The 17,012-nt window shown below is 40.8% G+C and overlaps 1 protein-coding gene across 1 annotated transcript; it reads right to left on the bottom strand.

The window, feature by feature from the left end:
* Positions 1-514: 514 nt before the first annotated feature.
* On the bottom strand, positions 515-15,637 carry BAG2 (BAG cochaperone 2). The gene is made up of 3 exons (XM_023254077.2): positions 15,427-15,637; positions 3,808-3,917; positions 515-1,949 (listed from the first exon to the last, which is right to left on the bottom strand). Exons 1-3 carry the CDS (start codon positions 15,537-15,539, stop codon positions 1,537-1,539), a joined length of 636 nt encoding a protein of 211 aa, XP_023109845.1. The 5' UTR covers positions 15,540-15,637; the 3' UTR covers positions 515-1,536.
* Positions 15,638-17,012: the final 1,375 nt, after the last annotated feature.

Below are 17,012 nucleotides of genomic sequence, written 5' to 3'. Positions count from 1 at the left end.
ACTGACAAAATCAAGCGGCTTTGACCACAGTTATCAATGAGAATTAATGTTCCCATGAAATGGAAAGATTTAAATGAGGCCAACTTAGCAATGGCAATCAAAACCATAATGTTCTCAGATTGTAATTGCTTTTTATGAAGAGAGGCTAATTTGACATTTTTGCCCAGAAAATGAAGCTCAATATTGTTTGCATTGCAAGCTATAAATATATAAAGCTAATCTGGATCCTGACTCTCTTTCTCCCCCAGCGTGAAAGAATACCTACATTCTCATGAAAATTGAGTTTGATGTATTCATTTTGAAGTAGTATTTGAGGGGAAGTCGAGGTTTTTGTGTATCCACAGCACTAGTTACTTCTAACAAATGAAAGTGTTCTACGGTTGTTTCATTTATCACACATAAAAGAATAATCAATATACAGGTCAACCTTGTTAGTAAACAAAATGCAAACTAAATTCAGGTATTTAGTCTAACGTCTAATGTTAGAAAAAAACAATGCTCGATTCTCGGAAGCTTTTAGTGAAATAGCTACATTTTAATTACTGAAGACAGTACAAATTGATGTAACTCTTATACCAAAAAATTTGGAAATATGTCAGGTCATGAAAATGTATATACCCTTTGACCTGGTAAATCCCACTGCTGGGAACTTATACAAAGAAAATCAAAAACAAAGAAAAAAGGAAAAAGCTCTCTGTATATAAATATGTTGCAGGAATAAGAAACAACCTGGAAACAACCTAAATGCCTAGTTAGGGGAATGGCTAAGTAAATTATACAACTATACGGAATAGAGGTTTTAAAGTTGACAATTAGCAGACTTTATAGCAGCATTTTTTTTTAAAAAAAGGCAAGTTACAATACCGCATTTCCATAATGAGTACAAATTGAGAGAAATGATGCATTTGGAAAAAGATGAAGTGGACATATAGTTGTTCACAGTGGTAAAATCAGGTGAATTCTCTCACACTTTATGCCATGTTTTCACACACAGGAAGAAATATATTCATATTATCAGATGCATAAATCTTAAGTCAAAATTGATTCAGATGTCCAAAAAAGGTGTTTTATGAAAAAGATGGAGGGAAAGCTTCTTATTTTGGGATCCCTTTTAAGCACACTTCTTAGTTAACAGTAGATGTGTAGTAAGTGTGTGTGCTGATTAAGAATTTCTAGTCAACCAAATGCCCCATGTGCCCAAGTATCTCCACGCCAGATAAAGCCCAGGAAGGAAAATAATGCTTTTGCCCCAGGCTGAGCACTAACTCTCTCCTATATACTAAGTATTCAACCACAGAATAGTAAAAAAAATATATATTAGGTGCTAGATCCTAATACAAGACAAGAATTCAATCTAAAAATTTCTAGAAAGATAATTAAAATACCTCTAGTTTGAATTCTGTTAATCACAAAACTGATGACACTGGGATATTTTCCTCATCTGAAATAATCAGTATCAAATGTTATGCCTAACATAAAGAACTAGTATTTAACCATTTTTACGTCATTATTTGTAAGTGCTCTTCTGTTTCAAAACTAATTAAATTTGCCTTCAGCATTTTGTTGCAGAGTTTTGGAACCAGCTCCTTTAGAATGCTCTAACAGCTTGATGGCCTTGTCAGAGTTTTCAATATTTCTAAGCAGAGTCTCTAATCTTCTCTTAATTTTCTTCTGATCTTCAAGAGCACAGCCAATCACTATGGACTGAAACTTCTGGTCAACAGGCCCAGATGGCACCTCAGATGAACAAGCACTGTACAGTGACATCAAGTGACTCTTGGCGTTTCCCAAATCATCCAGAAACTTACTGACCACCTCATCAATAATCCTGGTGGCATGCTTTAAGGATTCTTGCTGCTGGGGATTTCTAATAGTTTCTACTGAAACTTCAACGGTGAGCGTTCTTCCCATCAAACGGTTTGCCGTCAGATTTAATTCTTCTCTTTCTCCTAAACGTAGAAAGTTTAAAGTATCAATCAATATGAGATATAAATTTATCGATGTTGAGAACACAAAGGCATTCTTTTGTGGCTAAAACTATTTTCTGTAGTGCCTCTGCTATGAAATTTTTAGAGTAAAAGTTAAAACTATAGCACATAAAATTAACTATGTGTATTACAAAGAGAAGTTGCAGAATACCTTTCCCTGAAAGTCTTTATACATGGGATACCAGATGACTTCTCAAGTGGTCATGTTTGAAAAAGTTTGGGCGGGCATACATTTGTAACTGGGATGGAGATCAAGTGTTAACACAGAGTGAATAGTGAACATAACCAGGACTTTGTGCTGGGTAGACAAGGGATCAGATATGGTGGATCTCTCCATACAGATGTGCACGTAGGGGAAGAAAAAGAATTTTCCCTGTACCTTTCTGAACTCTTGGCTGAGAAACGTTGTAATAAAAGATTCACAAGAAAAAAACCCCAGAAATTTATTAATATGTATACTTCAAATATACATAAGAGATTGCCAGGGAAACGGAGATGGTCTAACTCCCTGAGATGGCCTGAGCCACCACCTTAAAAACCATCTTCAGCTAAGGACTAAGATGTTGAGGGAGGTCTTTCCCTCCTTAGGGAGGTTACTAGGAAAAGCAGGATAAACCAGGCTAAGGCTGTTTTGCAGATGTAGTAGGTGCTTTCTGCATAGATAAGAGTTTCTTGTGACTTCTAGTCATCCTTCTTTCTGGTACACAGAGTTCCTTACAAATGGAACTTTCCTTTGTAAATTTAAACTTCCCTTACAAAAGAATGACTTCTACTCTGTTTTCAGAGCTTGTCCTGTGTCTGCAGTTTCTCAGAAATAATCAGCTTAAAATAATTCTCATGCCAAGAGGTATACTTTCGGATGACATAGTCTGCACGTGTATCAGAATACAATGACCCAATTTTGGCTGACAAAAACTTAGCCACAGTAGTGGAGAAAAAGCTGGCCTCAGAATGAGACACTGGCTTCATCTTCTCCAGCCAAATTTAAGCAGGCCAGTAGTATAAGTCTTGGCCAGCACAGAGAGGCAATGGTGGGGAGAGGGGCGCTGGGTCAACATTTCATTATTTATATGAAAAACTCAGCAATCTTATGTGTGTTCTGTTCTGTGACTTCCTTCCTAATTCATGGATCTTTGGCCAGGATGGGGAAAAGACTGGCTAGGTCTTAACCCCACTGTGCATGTCTAACATTTCAGGGCCTGGAGTTAGATGGCACATTCATGGTACCAGCTGCTGGCCTGTTAGCTTGTCCCGGGAAGCACCAGGGCAACCAAATTAGAAGACCCACTGCTAGTGAAAGGAAATTACAAGTACCCTGTTTCTCCATGGGCAGTCATGCTTTTCGTACGGAAACAATAGCACATTTTTACATTAATGGGGTTTTATCGGGTCCATAATTTATTTCCCCTGCATTTTCTCTCCTTCCTCTCTTTAAGTTACACCTCAACCCCTCCCTTTGTGTCTTCTCTGCTTTTATACTTCTATGGTCCAATAACTTCTGAGGAGCTGAAGTTAGAAGTGTGAGCCTGAGGTCAAAGCCACAGCCTTACTGCTCGGGGCTACCTCTTCTGGAGCTTAGAGGCCTTTTCTACCATTTCCAATCATGTCCCTGAGGTAGGGGGTGGGCCAGAAGGATGACCTCTGGGTACGTGGCTCTTGTTGTAATAGACTGACAGCTGCAGCTGCTGTCTGCTGCTCACGGGAGATGCCAAAGCCAGGCGTGCTCATTCCTCAAGTCAAGTGAACATGGACCCACGTGTATCCCAAATCCCTTCACGGAGTGGAAAAGATGAGCTCCCTTCCATGGAAATGCTCTCACCATCGCTGATCTGCCTCATGTCCTGGCTATTCTGGATGCTGTGGATCATCTCCAGGAGGATTTCTTTCTCTTGCTCCACAGCAGTTGCCGCTTCTCTCAAAGCCTCCACCCTGTAGAAATTGGGAAAACAAAAGTTACCATATGGAAGTTTAGTTTTCCTCATCTCTATCATGTGCTCCAACTCAAGTTTCAAGATCACTAGGAGCACCTTTCAAAAATTCTTTATTCCTTTTTAAAAAGTTCTTTAACTTTTCTATTGTTTTAAATCCGCCTACCCCACTCCCATTTTCCTCCCTGCTTGTATGGCGACCATTCTGTTTAGTGTTTATCTATTTTGTACTTGTTCTTAACAAAATGTGTATTTGTGTTTTCACCTATTTTCAACTTATATCTCACTCTGTTTCCCCTCAGCATTATTTTATTAAGAACCATCCAGCTTCCTATGTGAACATCTAGTCAGTAGCTTCTGATTGCTGCATATCATATACTTCATGCATATCCAGCTGGTTTTACATCCACTCTCCCAGTGGAGACACCCACCTTATCCCCTCACTTTCCATCACCACAAAAAATCCTTACACGAATACATGTCCCCTCATGGACTGAATGAGAATCTCCTTAGGATGTATCCCAGGGCAGGATTGCTGAGACAAGGGTACAATTGTTCTTCTGGAATGGCTATGCTAGACCACTGTTTGGAAGCAAGAATTCTTGTCCCCTCAAAGGTCCTTCTAGCTGGACCAAGAAATAAATTGACATGAGACAGATTAAGAGGAGAAAATCAAATATAACAGTGTACATTGGAGGAAATTCCAAAGATGGTCAGGCAAAATGAGGTGTATACGTCATTCTGAATGAAGAAAGAGGGAGTAGGGGTCTGGGACTTCGGACAAAAGGAATATACTTCACAGGGTGAAAAGAAGAGCAGATGTTTGGTAATTAGATGTTTGCCTTACCAAAAAGATGGGCCATTCAGATAAAATTTATCTCTGTTTATAACCCTTATTTTGGGAAAGACCCCTAATTTAGATTCTTCTGTGTGGTTAAGGGAGGGGTAAAAGTTTCTCTTGAGCCTGCAGGTTCTCAAGTGCCTTCAGCTCAAAATAACCCACATACCAAAGTGGCACATTCTGGGGGGCCCTGTCCTGAACTCCTTGACAATATTCCCAGCAGCAAAGCAGAGGAATCCCTGTGTACCCAAAGCCCTACCAATACTCAGCATTTTCCAACTTTCTACTTGTTGCCAGTCTAGTAAGTGTGCAGTGATATGTTCGTACCTAACTTGCATGTCTGTCATTACTAATAATTTTGGACATCCTTTGTATTCTTGTTAGCTTCTTCATAGCCTGTACCTATTTTCACTTCATTTCATTTTCTTTTTCCCCCTCCCTCCCTCGTTTATCTTTTTTAAACAGGGGTTACTGTCCTCTTGTTGATTTGCATGTTCAAGCAATTAATCCCACGTTAGTTAAAGACGTTATAATTATCTTCTCCCATTCTATCATACATGAATTTTGTCTGGGATATCCTTCACCAAACAGACATTCTTACTTTGAAGTGATCAAATTGATCTTTTCTTGCTTTTCTTTTGCCTTATGGTTTATGCTTTTGAAGTTTTGCTTCAGGATCTTTCCATCCTAAGTCCTAAGATATTTTCCTATATTTCTATTAACCTTATTGCTTTATCTTTCTCATATTTATGTTTTAGTCCATCTAGAATCCACCTTGTATGTGTTTAGGTAAGGATTTTGCTTTATTTTCTCCAAATAGTGAACCGGCTTCTCCAACATTCTATCCACCAAAAATCTACCTTTCCTCCAATGATTTATAGATTGTCTACTCTTAGAAATCTCTATTTCATTCACTAGTATATTTGTTCTTTTTTAATGTTTTTATTTATTTTTGAAGGAGAGAGACAGAGCATGAGCGGGGGAGGGGCAGAGAGAGAGGGAGACACAGAATCCGAAGCAGGCTCCAGGCTCTAAACTGTCAGCACAGAGCCCGATGCAGGGCTCGAACTCACGAACTGTGAGATCATGACCTGAGCCGAAGTCGGATGCTTAACTGACTGAGCCACCCAGGTGCCCCTACTAGTTTGTTCTTACACCAACACCCATTTTTCAAAAAACAGCAACAGCCTGGTAATATGCCTTAATATTTGGCAGAACTAGTCCCCTAATCTTAAATATAACTTAGCTATTTAGACTTTTAATTCTCCATATTAACTCTAGAGTAAGTTTATCAGGTTTCTCAAAGAACTGAGATAAATTTGGCATCTTTAGCATACTGCCATTCTATCCAGAAGCATGATGTGTCTTTCCATCTATTCAGATCATCTTCTATCTTCTCTATTTTTATTTTTTTATTATATTTTTAAGATTTTATTTTTGGGGGGCACCTGGGTGGCTCAGTCAGTTAAGTGTCCTGTCTGACTCTTGATTTTTGGCTCAGGTTATGATCTCACAGTTAGTGAGTCCGAGCCTGGCATCAGGTTCTGTGCTGCTGGTGCAGAGCTTGCTTGGGATTCTTGCTCTGCTCAACATGTTCTCTCTCTCTGTCTCTCAAAAAAATAAACTAAAAAAAAAAAAAAAAATTTTATTATTTTAAGTAATCCCCGCACCCAATGGGAGGCTTGAACTCACGACCCTGAGATCAAGAGTCACATGCTCAATTGACTGAGCCAGCCAGGCACCCCTCTTTTATATTCTTACAGTTTTGAAGTATTCTTTAAAAAATTTTTTAATATATTTTTTAAAGCTTATTTATTTTGAGAGAGAGAGACAGAGAACATGAGCAGGGGAGGGGCAGAGAGACAGGGAGAGAGAGAATCCCAAGCAGGTTCCACACTGTCAGTGCAAACCCTGATTTGGGGCTTTAACTCACAAACCATGACACCATGACCCGAGCTGAAACCAAGAGTCGGACACTTAACCAACTGAGCCACCCAGGTACCCTGAGTTTTGAAGTATTCTTAATGGTAGTCTTTGTGGACTCTTCTGAGTGCTTTGATCCTTTGAGGATACTGTTGTTATTGTGAATATTTTAAATTATAATTTCTTGCTGGTTATTGCTGGTTGGAGAAATGCTGCTTTTAGAAGGTTCATCTTGTACTTGGTAACTGATTTATTTATTAATTTTAATAATTTATCGTTTGATTCAGTGATTCGTCTAGATTGGTGGGCACATCATCTGCACAAAATGACAGTTTTAATCTCTTCCTTTTCAATCCTATCAGCTCCTATTTTAATTTATTTTTAGTATTGACTAAAGTCCTCTGTTACTTTATTAAGCAGTGGTGATTAGACAGGGCACCTGTGTCTTTTCCTGAATTTAAAGGAAATGCCTGTTTAGGTTTCTGGTATAAAGACCAGATCGAGCTATAGAAGCACTACTTTTCCTAATTCCCTTGAGTATAAATAAATACACATGCGCTCTTATTACACATACACACGAACACACCCAGTCACCAAAGAACAAGACTGTGGAATTATGAGAACAGAAAAAAAGAAAATCCTGTATGTTTAGGGTGCTTTGTTTTCAGGGCAATTTCTTGCTATACGTTATCCTGTAACTAAGTAAGTTGCCATTTCTGCAAAATGAACAGTGACAGACTTAGATCCTTGGTATTCAGATGGCCTGAGAATCATGAGATCATGAAGATCTAATCTTGATTGCTGCCTTAAGTGGGCACAGAAGGAACAACTTCACTAATGTTTGAACACATGTCCACTCCATATAAGGCTTCCCCTACTCACCCTAACCACACATTTGCCTTTTCCCCAACAGCCATCCACCTGTTAGACCCCAAAATAGCACTGATAGACTATAAAGTCACACGGTCTCTTTGTTCATCAAGATACTAAATATATGTTGAACTTTGTGTTCATAAGAGCCAGAAAAACAAAGAGCTGGTAAGAATCTTATGTGACAAATGTGGCTGGAAAGCACAATAAAACCAATATTCTATAAAACAGCAATAATGCCAACAGCAGGCCCACTTCCAGCACCATTCATTGAGTACTTCAATATTTTACATTAGTGAACTCTCAGGCAGATAACCTAGGGCCCAGTACATAGAAGAGATATTGAGTAGGCACTAATATGAAGTATTTATGCGAAAAACACAAACCATGACTATACTGTTTAAGTGACACAGATGAATCATGTGATTAGTAAATGAGAAGATGCTGAAAGAAGAGATTAATTTTTCAACACTCTCTGAGTTTGTACTCAAATGCACAATGATAGAGAATTAAATGTTACTCTAAAAAGGAAAGCTTCATTTACATCAAGTTATGACAGTAAGTTCATGGAATTGTTAACAAGAAATTGGTTTAAGAGGAGATGCTCTAGAAAAAAAACCCATAAATATAAGGAAGATATTTTGTCATTAAATGAGACCAAATGCAGAAGAAATTATTGTTAATGTTTATTTACTTTTGAAGAAAGACAGCGAGCGAGAGAGCGAGCGTGAGCTGGTGAGGGGCAGAGAGAGAGGAAGACAGACAGGCTCCGTGCTGTTAGCACACAGCCTGTCAAACCCATGGGCCATGAGATCATGACCTGACTCAAAGTCAGACCTTTAACTGACTGAGCCACTCAGACACCCCAAATACAGAAGACACTAGATGCAACTTTTAAGGGTTGTGGGGTTTTTTGTTGTTGTTGTTGTTTTGTTTTTGTTTTTCTCCCCAAGGCTAGAAATTGCCAGGGCATTTTCCCTGTGATAAACAGACTTCACTTTTTTTTTTTTTAATTTTTTTTTTCAACGTTTATTTTTGAGACAGAGAGAGACAGAGCATGAACGGGGGAGGGGCAGAGAGAGAGGGAGACACAGAATCAGAAGCAGGCTCCAGGCTCTGAGCCATCAGCCCAGAGCCCGACGCGGGGCTCGAACTCACGGACCGTGAGATCGTGACCTGGCTGAAGTCAGATGCTTAACCGACTGTGCCACCCAGGCGCCCCAGACTTCACTTTTAATGGAACCTCTCATATACATTTTTATGTATACTTTTTTCATTTCATAGCAAAGGTAAAATGCATTCTTTAGAATGTAAACATTTCAAGGTTTTTTTGTTTGTTTGTTTGTTTGTTTTTGGCACCATCGACCTTTCATGTGCAGTTCCCTCTAGCTGAACCTAGACCTGTACTTAAATTTATGTAAGTAATATTTGCACTGTTTGTCAGCTACTGAGATCCTTAAATTCATCTCACATATAAATCTTTCTGTCTACAACCCTTCCATTTAGTTCTAGAAAATTGTTAGTCATAGTATCTTCGAATATTCCCTGTCCTCCATGCTATTATTTTCCTCCGGGACTCTGGTTAGACAAGTGTTGGACCACCTCACTTTACCCTTCAAGTTTTTAAACATCATTTGACAACACTTCTCTTGGCGGAGAAGGGTGGTTCTGTTTTTATTAACAGATCCTAGAAGAGCTACATGTCCAAAATTGGGAAAGAAATCCTCATACCATGGCTGGCCTGGATTGTACTCCTGGAAAACTCTCTGCATAAAATCGCAACTAAGCAGGCTTAACACAAAGAAATTTTAGTCAGAAATTCTTAGGAGGGCGAAACTTGAAGTGCCCACATCCTCCACTAGTGTTCGGGTCTCCTGAACCTCACACATCTCTGCAGCCTAGGTAGCAAAATGATACACTTGTGAGGCCTGACAGCGACTTCACCAGACTGAGGCTACTGTGGATACGTCCACTAACACAGCATTCAGTGAAGCCACAATGGCTTTTCAGTCACACTGTTCAAACCGGCACCGCCGATTACTGGCTGTGTAACCTAAGTTCTCTTTGCCTCAATTTCTTCATTTATGAAATAGGGATAATGAGATGGTGGTTGTGACTGAATGAAGTAAAGCAGGTAAAGAGTTTAACACAGTTGACTGACAGCACTGACTACAACAATTATGTTTATGAGTTACTACATGTCATGTGTCTAGAATTAGTGCTGGTAAACATTAGCTTCATGCTATTTATTACACACTTACCATTATGGACTCAGGCTTATAAATACCAAGAACTTGTGCTTTCATACAAAGGAAGAGAAATGGCAAATGCTCCTATCATGAATTTAGTTGAAGTAAATAATTTCTAAAATAGGTTCTTAAAATCATAGTCCATCTCTTATTAAATACTCATATCCAAGAAACAAGTGTTGGTAAGGATGTGGAGAAAAAGGAACCCTTGTGCACCGTTGGCAGGAATGCAAACTGGTGCACACACTGGAAAACAGTATGGAGGTTCCTCAAAAAACCAAAAATGGAATTACCCTATGATCCAGTAATCACACTACTGGGTATTTACCAAAAGAGTACAAAAATGCTGACTTGAAAGGTTATATGCACTGTTATGTTCATTGCAGCATTATTTATAATAGCCTAATTGTGGAAATAGCCCTAGTGTGCATCAATAGATAAATGAATAAAGAAGATGTGTATATACATACACACACGTATGCACATACATAATGGAATATTATTCAGCCATAAAAAAGAATGAAATCTTGCCATTTGCAACAACACGGGTGGAGCTAGAGTGTATAAGGCTAAGCAAAGTCAGTCAGAGGAAGACAAATAACATATGATTCTATTCATATGTGAAATTTAAGAAACAAAACAAATGAACAAAGGGAAAAAAAAAGAGAGACAAACAATAAAACAAGACCCTTAATTATAGAGAACAAATTGGCAGTTACCAGAGGGAGGGAGTGAGTGGGATGGGTAAAATAGGTGAAGGGGATTAAGAGAAAACTTATCTTTTTATTTCTTCTTAAGTTTTTTTTAATGTTTATTTTTGAGAGAGAGACAGAGCGTGAGTGGGGGAGGGGCAGAGAGCGAGGGAGACACAGAATCTGAAGCAGGCTCCAGGCTCTGAGCCTGACGCGGAGCTCGAAACCCACAAACCCTGAGTCAAAGTCAGATGCTTAACCAACTGAGCCACCCAGGTGCTGCTTAAAGATTTTATTTTTAAGTAATCTCTACACCCAATGTGGGGCTCAATCAAGAGTCACATGCTCTACTGAGCCAGCCAGGTGCCCCAAGAGTACACTTACCTTGATGAGCTCTGAGTAATGTATAGAATTGCTGAATCAGGGCACCTGGGTGGCTCAGTCGGTTAAGCGGCTGACTCTTCAGCTCAGGTCTTGATCTCACGGTTCGTGAGTTTGAGCCCCTCCTCGGACTCTGTGCTGACAGTGTGGGGCCTGCTTGGGATTCTGTCTCCCTCTCTCTTTGCCCCTCCCCCATTTGCTCTCTCTCTCAAATAAACTTAAAAATATATATATACTTACAAAAAAATAAGAATGGCTGCATCACTATATTGCACACCTAAAACTAATATAACACTGTATGTTAACTATATTGGAATTAAAATAAAAAATAAAAATTAAAAAAATACCCTTGTATATAAACAATGCTACAAGAATTACTTATATTCTAGGCAGTGTAAGACTCTGAGTAAGTTTTCCTAATCATCACCAAAATATGAAAATACACTCACCACTGCAACCCTGCAGTGTGAAGATGGAACTGGTGCTTAGGAGCCTCTCATTAGTACTGCAGCCTTAGGCAAGCCACTCAATCCCTCTGGACTTGGGTTCCCTCATTTCTAAAAGAGAACATTCTTGTGCCCTCCTCTGCCTCAAAGGGTTTTGTAAGGTTCAAATGACAATGTATATGAGAAGCGCTCTTTTAAATTATAGGCTGTTGTTCAATATTAACTCTGAGGCCACTTGTTTTGTGACTCGTGGGACACTGGCACACCCTAAGAAACTTCAAGCAACAGGAAACTTTCAGCCAAATGATCCATATCACTCCCGGTCCCAACCCTTCATTCTCTGGCTGTCGGGTAAGTCACTGGGCAGGGGAAGGACCTACAACGTGACCAGTTTTGGGAAATTTGTGAACAATCTTGCAGTCCTATCATTTTCCCCTCTGCCATTCTCCACAACCCATATCTCAAACATCTTCATTACCATCGAGAGCCTTCTAGGAGCCACTCAATACTTGGCATCAGTAGGTGTTCAGTATTTACTGTATTCAACACCAATTTAAATGTAATTTTTGGGGCACCTGTCTGGCTCAATTGGTGGAGTGTGTGAATCCTGATCTTGGGGTTGTAAATTCAAGCCCCATGATGGGTGTAGAGATTACTTAAAAATAAAGTCTTTAAAAAAAAAGGGATTTTTCACTTCTTTCAGTAAAGTCATATACTCATCCATATACAATTCCTCCATTTTGAAATGCTGTAAGCAGCAAGAGTTAGGGGTCCCTGGGCAAAGACAGACAGACATAGCTTTCTTGATGTAAGAGAAGTCATTTTAGGCCCCAAACCATCTTGTGAAAGAATGTGAGAACAGCCACCATTAGGCCAGGAGATAGTCTAATCATAGTCAGAAAGCAAAGACTGACCTGATGCACACTCCTGAGTTATCTCTACAGGATTTAAACCCCTTTGAGTACTCAGATCCCAGACCAACTGACACCAGGGAACGGATGCTGCTGACCCTTTGCAGTCCTTGTGACTTTGACTTGGAATCAGTCATCCCATTGCCATGCTGTATTCCCCACTGTGCAAGCCTCTTCCTGAATATGTACGCACCCTTAGCTTAAAACTCCCCCAATCTTGTTGTTCTGGGACACACTGCTTGGGAAAGATCCCCCATGTTCTCCTTCACTTGCTGCAAGTAAAACCCTTCCTTTTCCTATTCTTTGGCTTGGTTGTATCTTTTGGCTTGACACCCACCAAGAGGCAAACCCAGCTTCAGGTAACAGTAAGACACATCTAACTTTAAGAGAATTCAGGCATGAATTATTAAGCTCTATTGCCAGTCTTCCTGGGTTCTGGCTGGGGGACCCTGGACAAGTCATGTATCTTCCTAAGCCTCAATTTCCCATGTGGAGAATGGAGGTAATAGTAACTTCCACAAAGGAATGGGCCCTGGTATACAGAGTCAGTGCTCATTTAACGAATCATTGTTAGCATGTATTATTCATAAATTACAGTGACTTAAAAAAAAGTAACAATAATAAGCAAGGTGTCTTGAGCCACTGATGAATGTAAAAGTCAGATGCCATTTAGAATTGGTCAAAAAACTGGGAGAGAAAGGAATCACCTTTTCAGGAGGAAGCAAAAAAGGAGATGAGATGGAGTCAAGAAAGAAAGGCCAGTGTCATGGTAAAGTATTAGAAACAAATGGAATTCCTTTAATTTGCAGAATGCTGCCAAACATTTTAAAGCATTTAAAAACTCACATACGCCACCAGTTCATACTCTAGCTCATAAAGCATTCAGCAAATTGTTTTCCGTTTTATATGGAAGACATTTTACCACAAATGACACAATTAGTATGGCTGGGGAACAGTAAATGCAAGCTTCTAAGTACAAACTACAGTGTTTTATTCTACCTAAAACACTGCCTTATGAGTCATCCTTAATATAAAATTAAACTATTAGAGCAAAATTACCTTGAGTATGTTTTCTTTTACAAATAGATCTAGGCATGAGGCTAGTTTTTAATAGTGCGGTGCTCTGTGACACTGCTCGTGTGGTTTCAAAGGAACTTTAAAGCATCAGCATTTGCATTTTTATTTTCACTACCTTCTAAAATACTTCCTTAGATCAGTATTACTTTTTATTTTAAGGAAGAAACAAAGCTTACAAAAGGCTAAAATTACTAGATAAGTCCTTAAAATGAGTAATTAGCACATTTTAATCAGTCTTTCTTCCTCAGCTCAAGGGTTAATTAAACAAGTTATAATATAATCACTTGTATACAGTAATCAATTCACATTAATCAAACATTAAGAATGTACTAATACTCAGAACAGAGGCTTTCCTTTAAAGATAAGTACTTGCCTGCTTTTCCACCTACCACACACGAGGTGTTAAGTCAAGTTTGAGGAGAATGACTCAGCTTGAAGAAGGGAAGGGCAAAATCCTCCTCATTCCTTTCAGGAAAAATCGTTTCTGACCAGGAGGGAGAGAGCCCTGAAATAGTTAAGAACTTGCCCTCAAAGTTCTAAATACCTGGGGAGATGCAGGAGTTACTTGTTTTTTTGTTTTGTTTTGTTTTCAGTGTCTTCATTTCCTCATCTTTTATTCATTTATTTTTATGTTTACAATTTTATTTAAATCCAAGTTAGTTAACATACAGTGTAATAATGGTTTCAGGAGGATGTGGGGAGTTACTTGTAGCGCTGCCACAGAAAAAGAAGTATTATTCTTCAGAGGGGCATTAAGTAGCCTGAAGCTATTGATCAGCCTTGTTCCACTTTCTCCGGGGGCTGAATGCGTCAAGCTCAACCATGGGGAAGCCTTAGTTTTCTTTTGTTCCATTTGTCTCATTCTGAGCCGAACTCTAGAATGTGGTTTTGGCTCTGATTTCCCTATGTGTTGCCATCCATGAAATCATCCTGGAAGGAGAATTTCTCATCTTTTGACTCTTTTCTCAGGATAATAATAATAATTGCCTCAACTGCTGAGATATACTGTGGTTATGAATGCACTTTGTTGGCAAATAGACACCCCTTCTTATTTTGGTATATAAATCCAGGGAGATAAAGACATACATGCACTGCTTCCTAAAATTTTTGGCTTACATACTTCTTTGCTCCTCCAGAACCTGGTGAAAACTATAGAAAAAAAATTCGGTGTAGTTTCAGGGGTTGCAGAGCCTTAATAAGATTTTCGTTTAACTACATCTGCACACAATTGTCACAGTAACTTCGGTGACATAAACGTTTACAAGAAGTACATAAAAGTTTTAATACACTAAGGGAAACAAGTATTTCCAAAATTTATTATAAATTACTTAGAGATTGTACATAAGCACAACTCTATATTACTTAATAAAATCTTATTCAGTTGAGAAGGAAAAAAAACGGGTGACTATCTTATGCTTTTGGGCCAATGATTAGCACTTTCAAGAAGGTGTCAGTCAGTACAGTCAATGTCTTCTACGGAAGGAGGTACACAAATACTGTGAAACTAACGGAAAGGCTGCATGCAGGGTTAGGAGGAAAACGAAAGCTGCAGGGTCTTATTACACCAAGTACCCAGCCATTGTTCTCCCCGCAGCCCCTCATTTGTCCTACTCCTCCCTACTCCTTGCTATCAGACGGGTCCCTGGATTTTTAGGTTTTTTGTTCTGCTGGGTTTTGGAGCAAAGAAACTGATCACTCACCAGTAAACTGCTGCCGCTCTTAAAAATGAATAATAGGAAAAGAGCAAGTTAAAAAACACTTGGGAAGACCACACACTGGCACTCAGAAGGTTCTAGAAGTTCTGTAGACACGGAGTGTCACAGTCTGTAATCTCAAATAACGCCACTCTAACTTTTACCTTCTCTGGTTTTTCTCCGTTCCCAAACGCTCAGGTCTGTTAACGAGAACGTGGCCACCAATAATGCGCTCACAGGTTCTTAAATCGCATGCGTTCTCTCTCCGACGGAGAGGAAAATCCACCAAGGGCGAGAGAAAACTGCACCATCCCCATGAAGAACAAATCTCAAGCAAGCAACTTCTGTGGCCGCAGCCTGCCCCGGGACCGTGCCGGACCGGCCCGCAGCGCACGGCCTCCGCCCGCAGACCGCCCCGCCGCTCACCTGAGCTCCAGCTGGTCCAGGCTCTCCAGCAGGCGGCTGGAGCGGTCGGCCATGGAGGAGGAGCGGCAGAAGCGCCCCTCGTTGGCTTTCGCGTTGATCTTCGCCTGAGCCATCTGAACCTCCGAGGCGGGGCGGCCAAGAGGTCACCGGCCTCTCCGGCGGCGGCGAGTGGAGAGTCCCGCGGCCGCAGGCGTCGCCGTCACCGCGCGGGGCGCCCGCCTCCCTCTGACGCCCGCGGGGGGCGGCCCGGGAGGATGCGCCGACACCGCCGCCGCCGCGTGGCCAAACAAGGGCAGGCGCGCCGCCCGCCGGGCTCAGGGTACGGTCCCCGGCGGGGAGCGACTGCGGCTGCGGGAGGGAGCTCGCTGGCCACCGGGCCTCGAGGGTGGGCAGCCAGGGCCCGGGGCCGGAGGAGCGGCCTCCGAGGCACCTGGAGGGGCTGACGAAGGAAGGGGAGGACCTAACTCGATCGCCCCTTCTTGCTCTCCAGACCCGGAAACAAGCGAAACCCCAGAGGAGGCTCACAGAACAGCCCTCTACCCCTACCTCTGGGCGCCCCCGACTCTGTGCAGCCTGGATGTAGCCAATTCCCCACACGCCAAGGTACCTAATGGTAGGCTGTGGGTATTACCCAGTGATGGCTTCGCTTAGTTTCTCCCAGCTCTCCTAATTCACGCCCAAACCAAAACCATTAAAATCCTTTGATTTGGGGAGAAAAGGTTCCTTTGTGGCACCGATGGCATCTAAGTTCGGCTCCTTGGCAGTCTGTACTTGCCCGACCCTGTCTCAACATTTCCTTTCCTGAGGTGGAATAAATGAAAGCCTGGATAAAACCACTGAAGCTTACAGAGGGGGGGAAAAAAGGAAAGAAAGAAAAAGCTACCCCATCTTTCTCTGTCTTTCACACCCAATTGATTTAAATCTCCTGTTGAAGATACGGCAAGTCACTAGGGCAGACACTATAAAGGTCAGTGAAAGAACAGGACAGGGAATACAAAGATTTATGTACTTAAAAACTTGTGCTTTGCTCCCATCTCATTATAGCTGTCCGCCTCATAGTGCAAGGATGAGAATATATATACAGGGCACATTAAATGATAGATAATAACAGTTTAAAGCTGAATTACCACCTTTAATCTGAGATCAAAGACATTTAAATACCTGAACAGAGAGGAGTGCTGTAAGCCTGGATTCCAGTTCCCTCTGAACTCCATCTAAATACTAATAAACTATTGGTGTAGGGGATTATTTGACCTCATTAAATATATTTTGCCATTATCATGACACAAACTTGGAATCCAAAGAGATGTTGTGAATGGTTTGAAAGTCTATCATGGAAGTTTAGAATCATCTTGGACTCTCTCTCTCCTATCCGGTAGATCCAATCCATCAGTAAATCCCCTCCCCTTTATTTTTAGAATATACGGATTCTTCTCTCCAATTGCACTGCTACCACCGTGGTCCCAGCCACCATCAGTTCTCACCTGGATTACTCCCAACACCTTCCTGTCTGGTCTTACTTCTCCTCTTGCCTCTGGTGTATATTCTCAATACAGTAATTACAGTAACCCTTCTAAAGAAGGCAG

Source organism: Felis catus, chromosome B2 (assembly GCF_018350175.1).
Source record: "Felis catus isolate Fca126 chromosome B2, F.catus_Fca126_mat1.0, whole genome shotgun sequence".
NCBI classification, from domain to species: Eukaryota; Metazoa; Chordata; class Mammalia; order Carnivora; family Felidae; genus Felis; species Felis catus.
The sequence above is the reverse complement of the archived record's forward strand: the minus strand, read 5'-3'. Positions and strand labels throughout refer to the sequence as shown.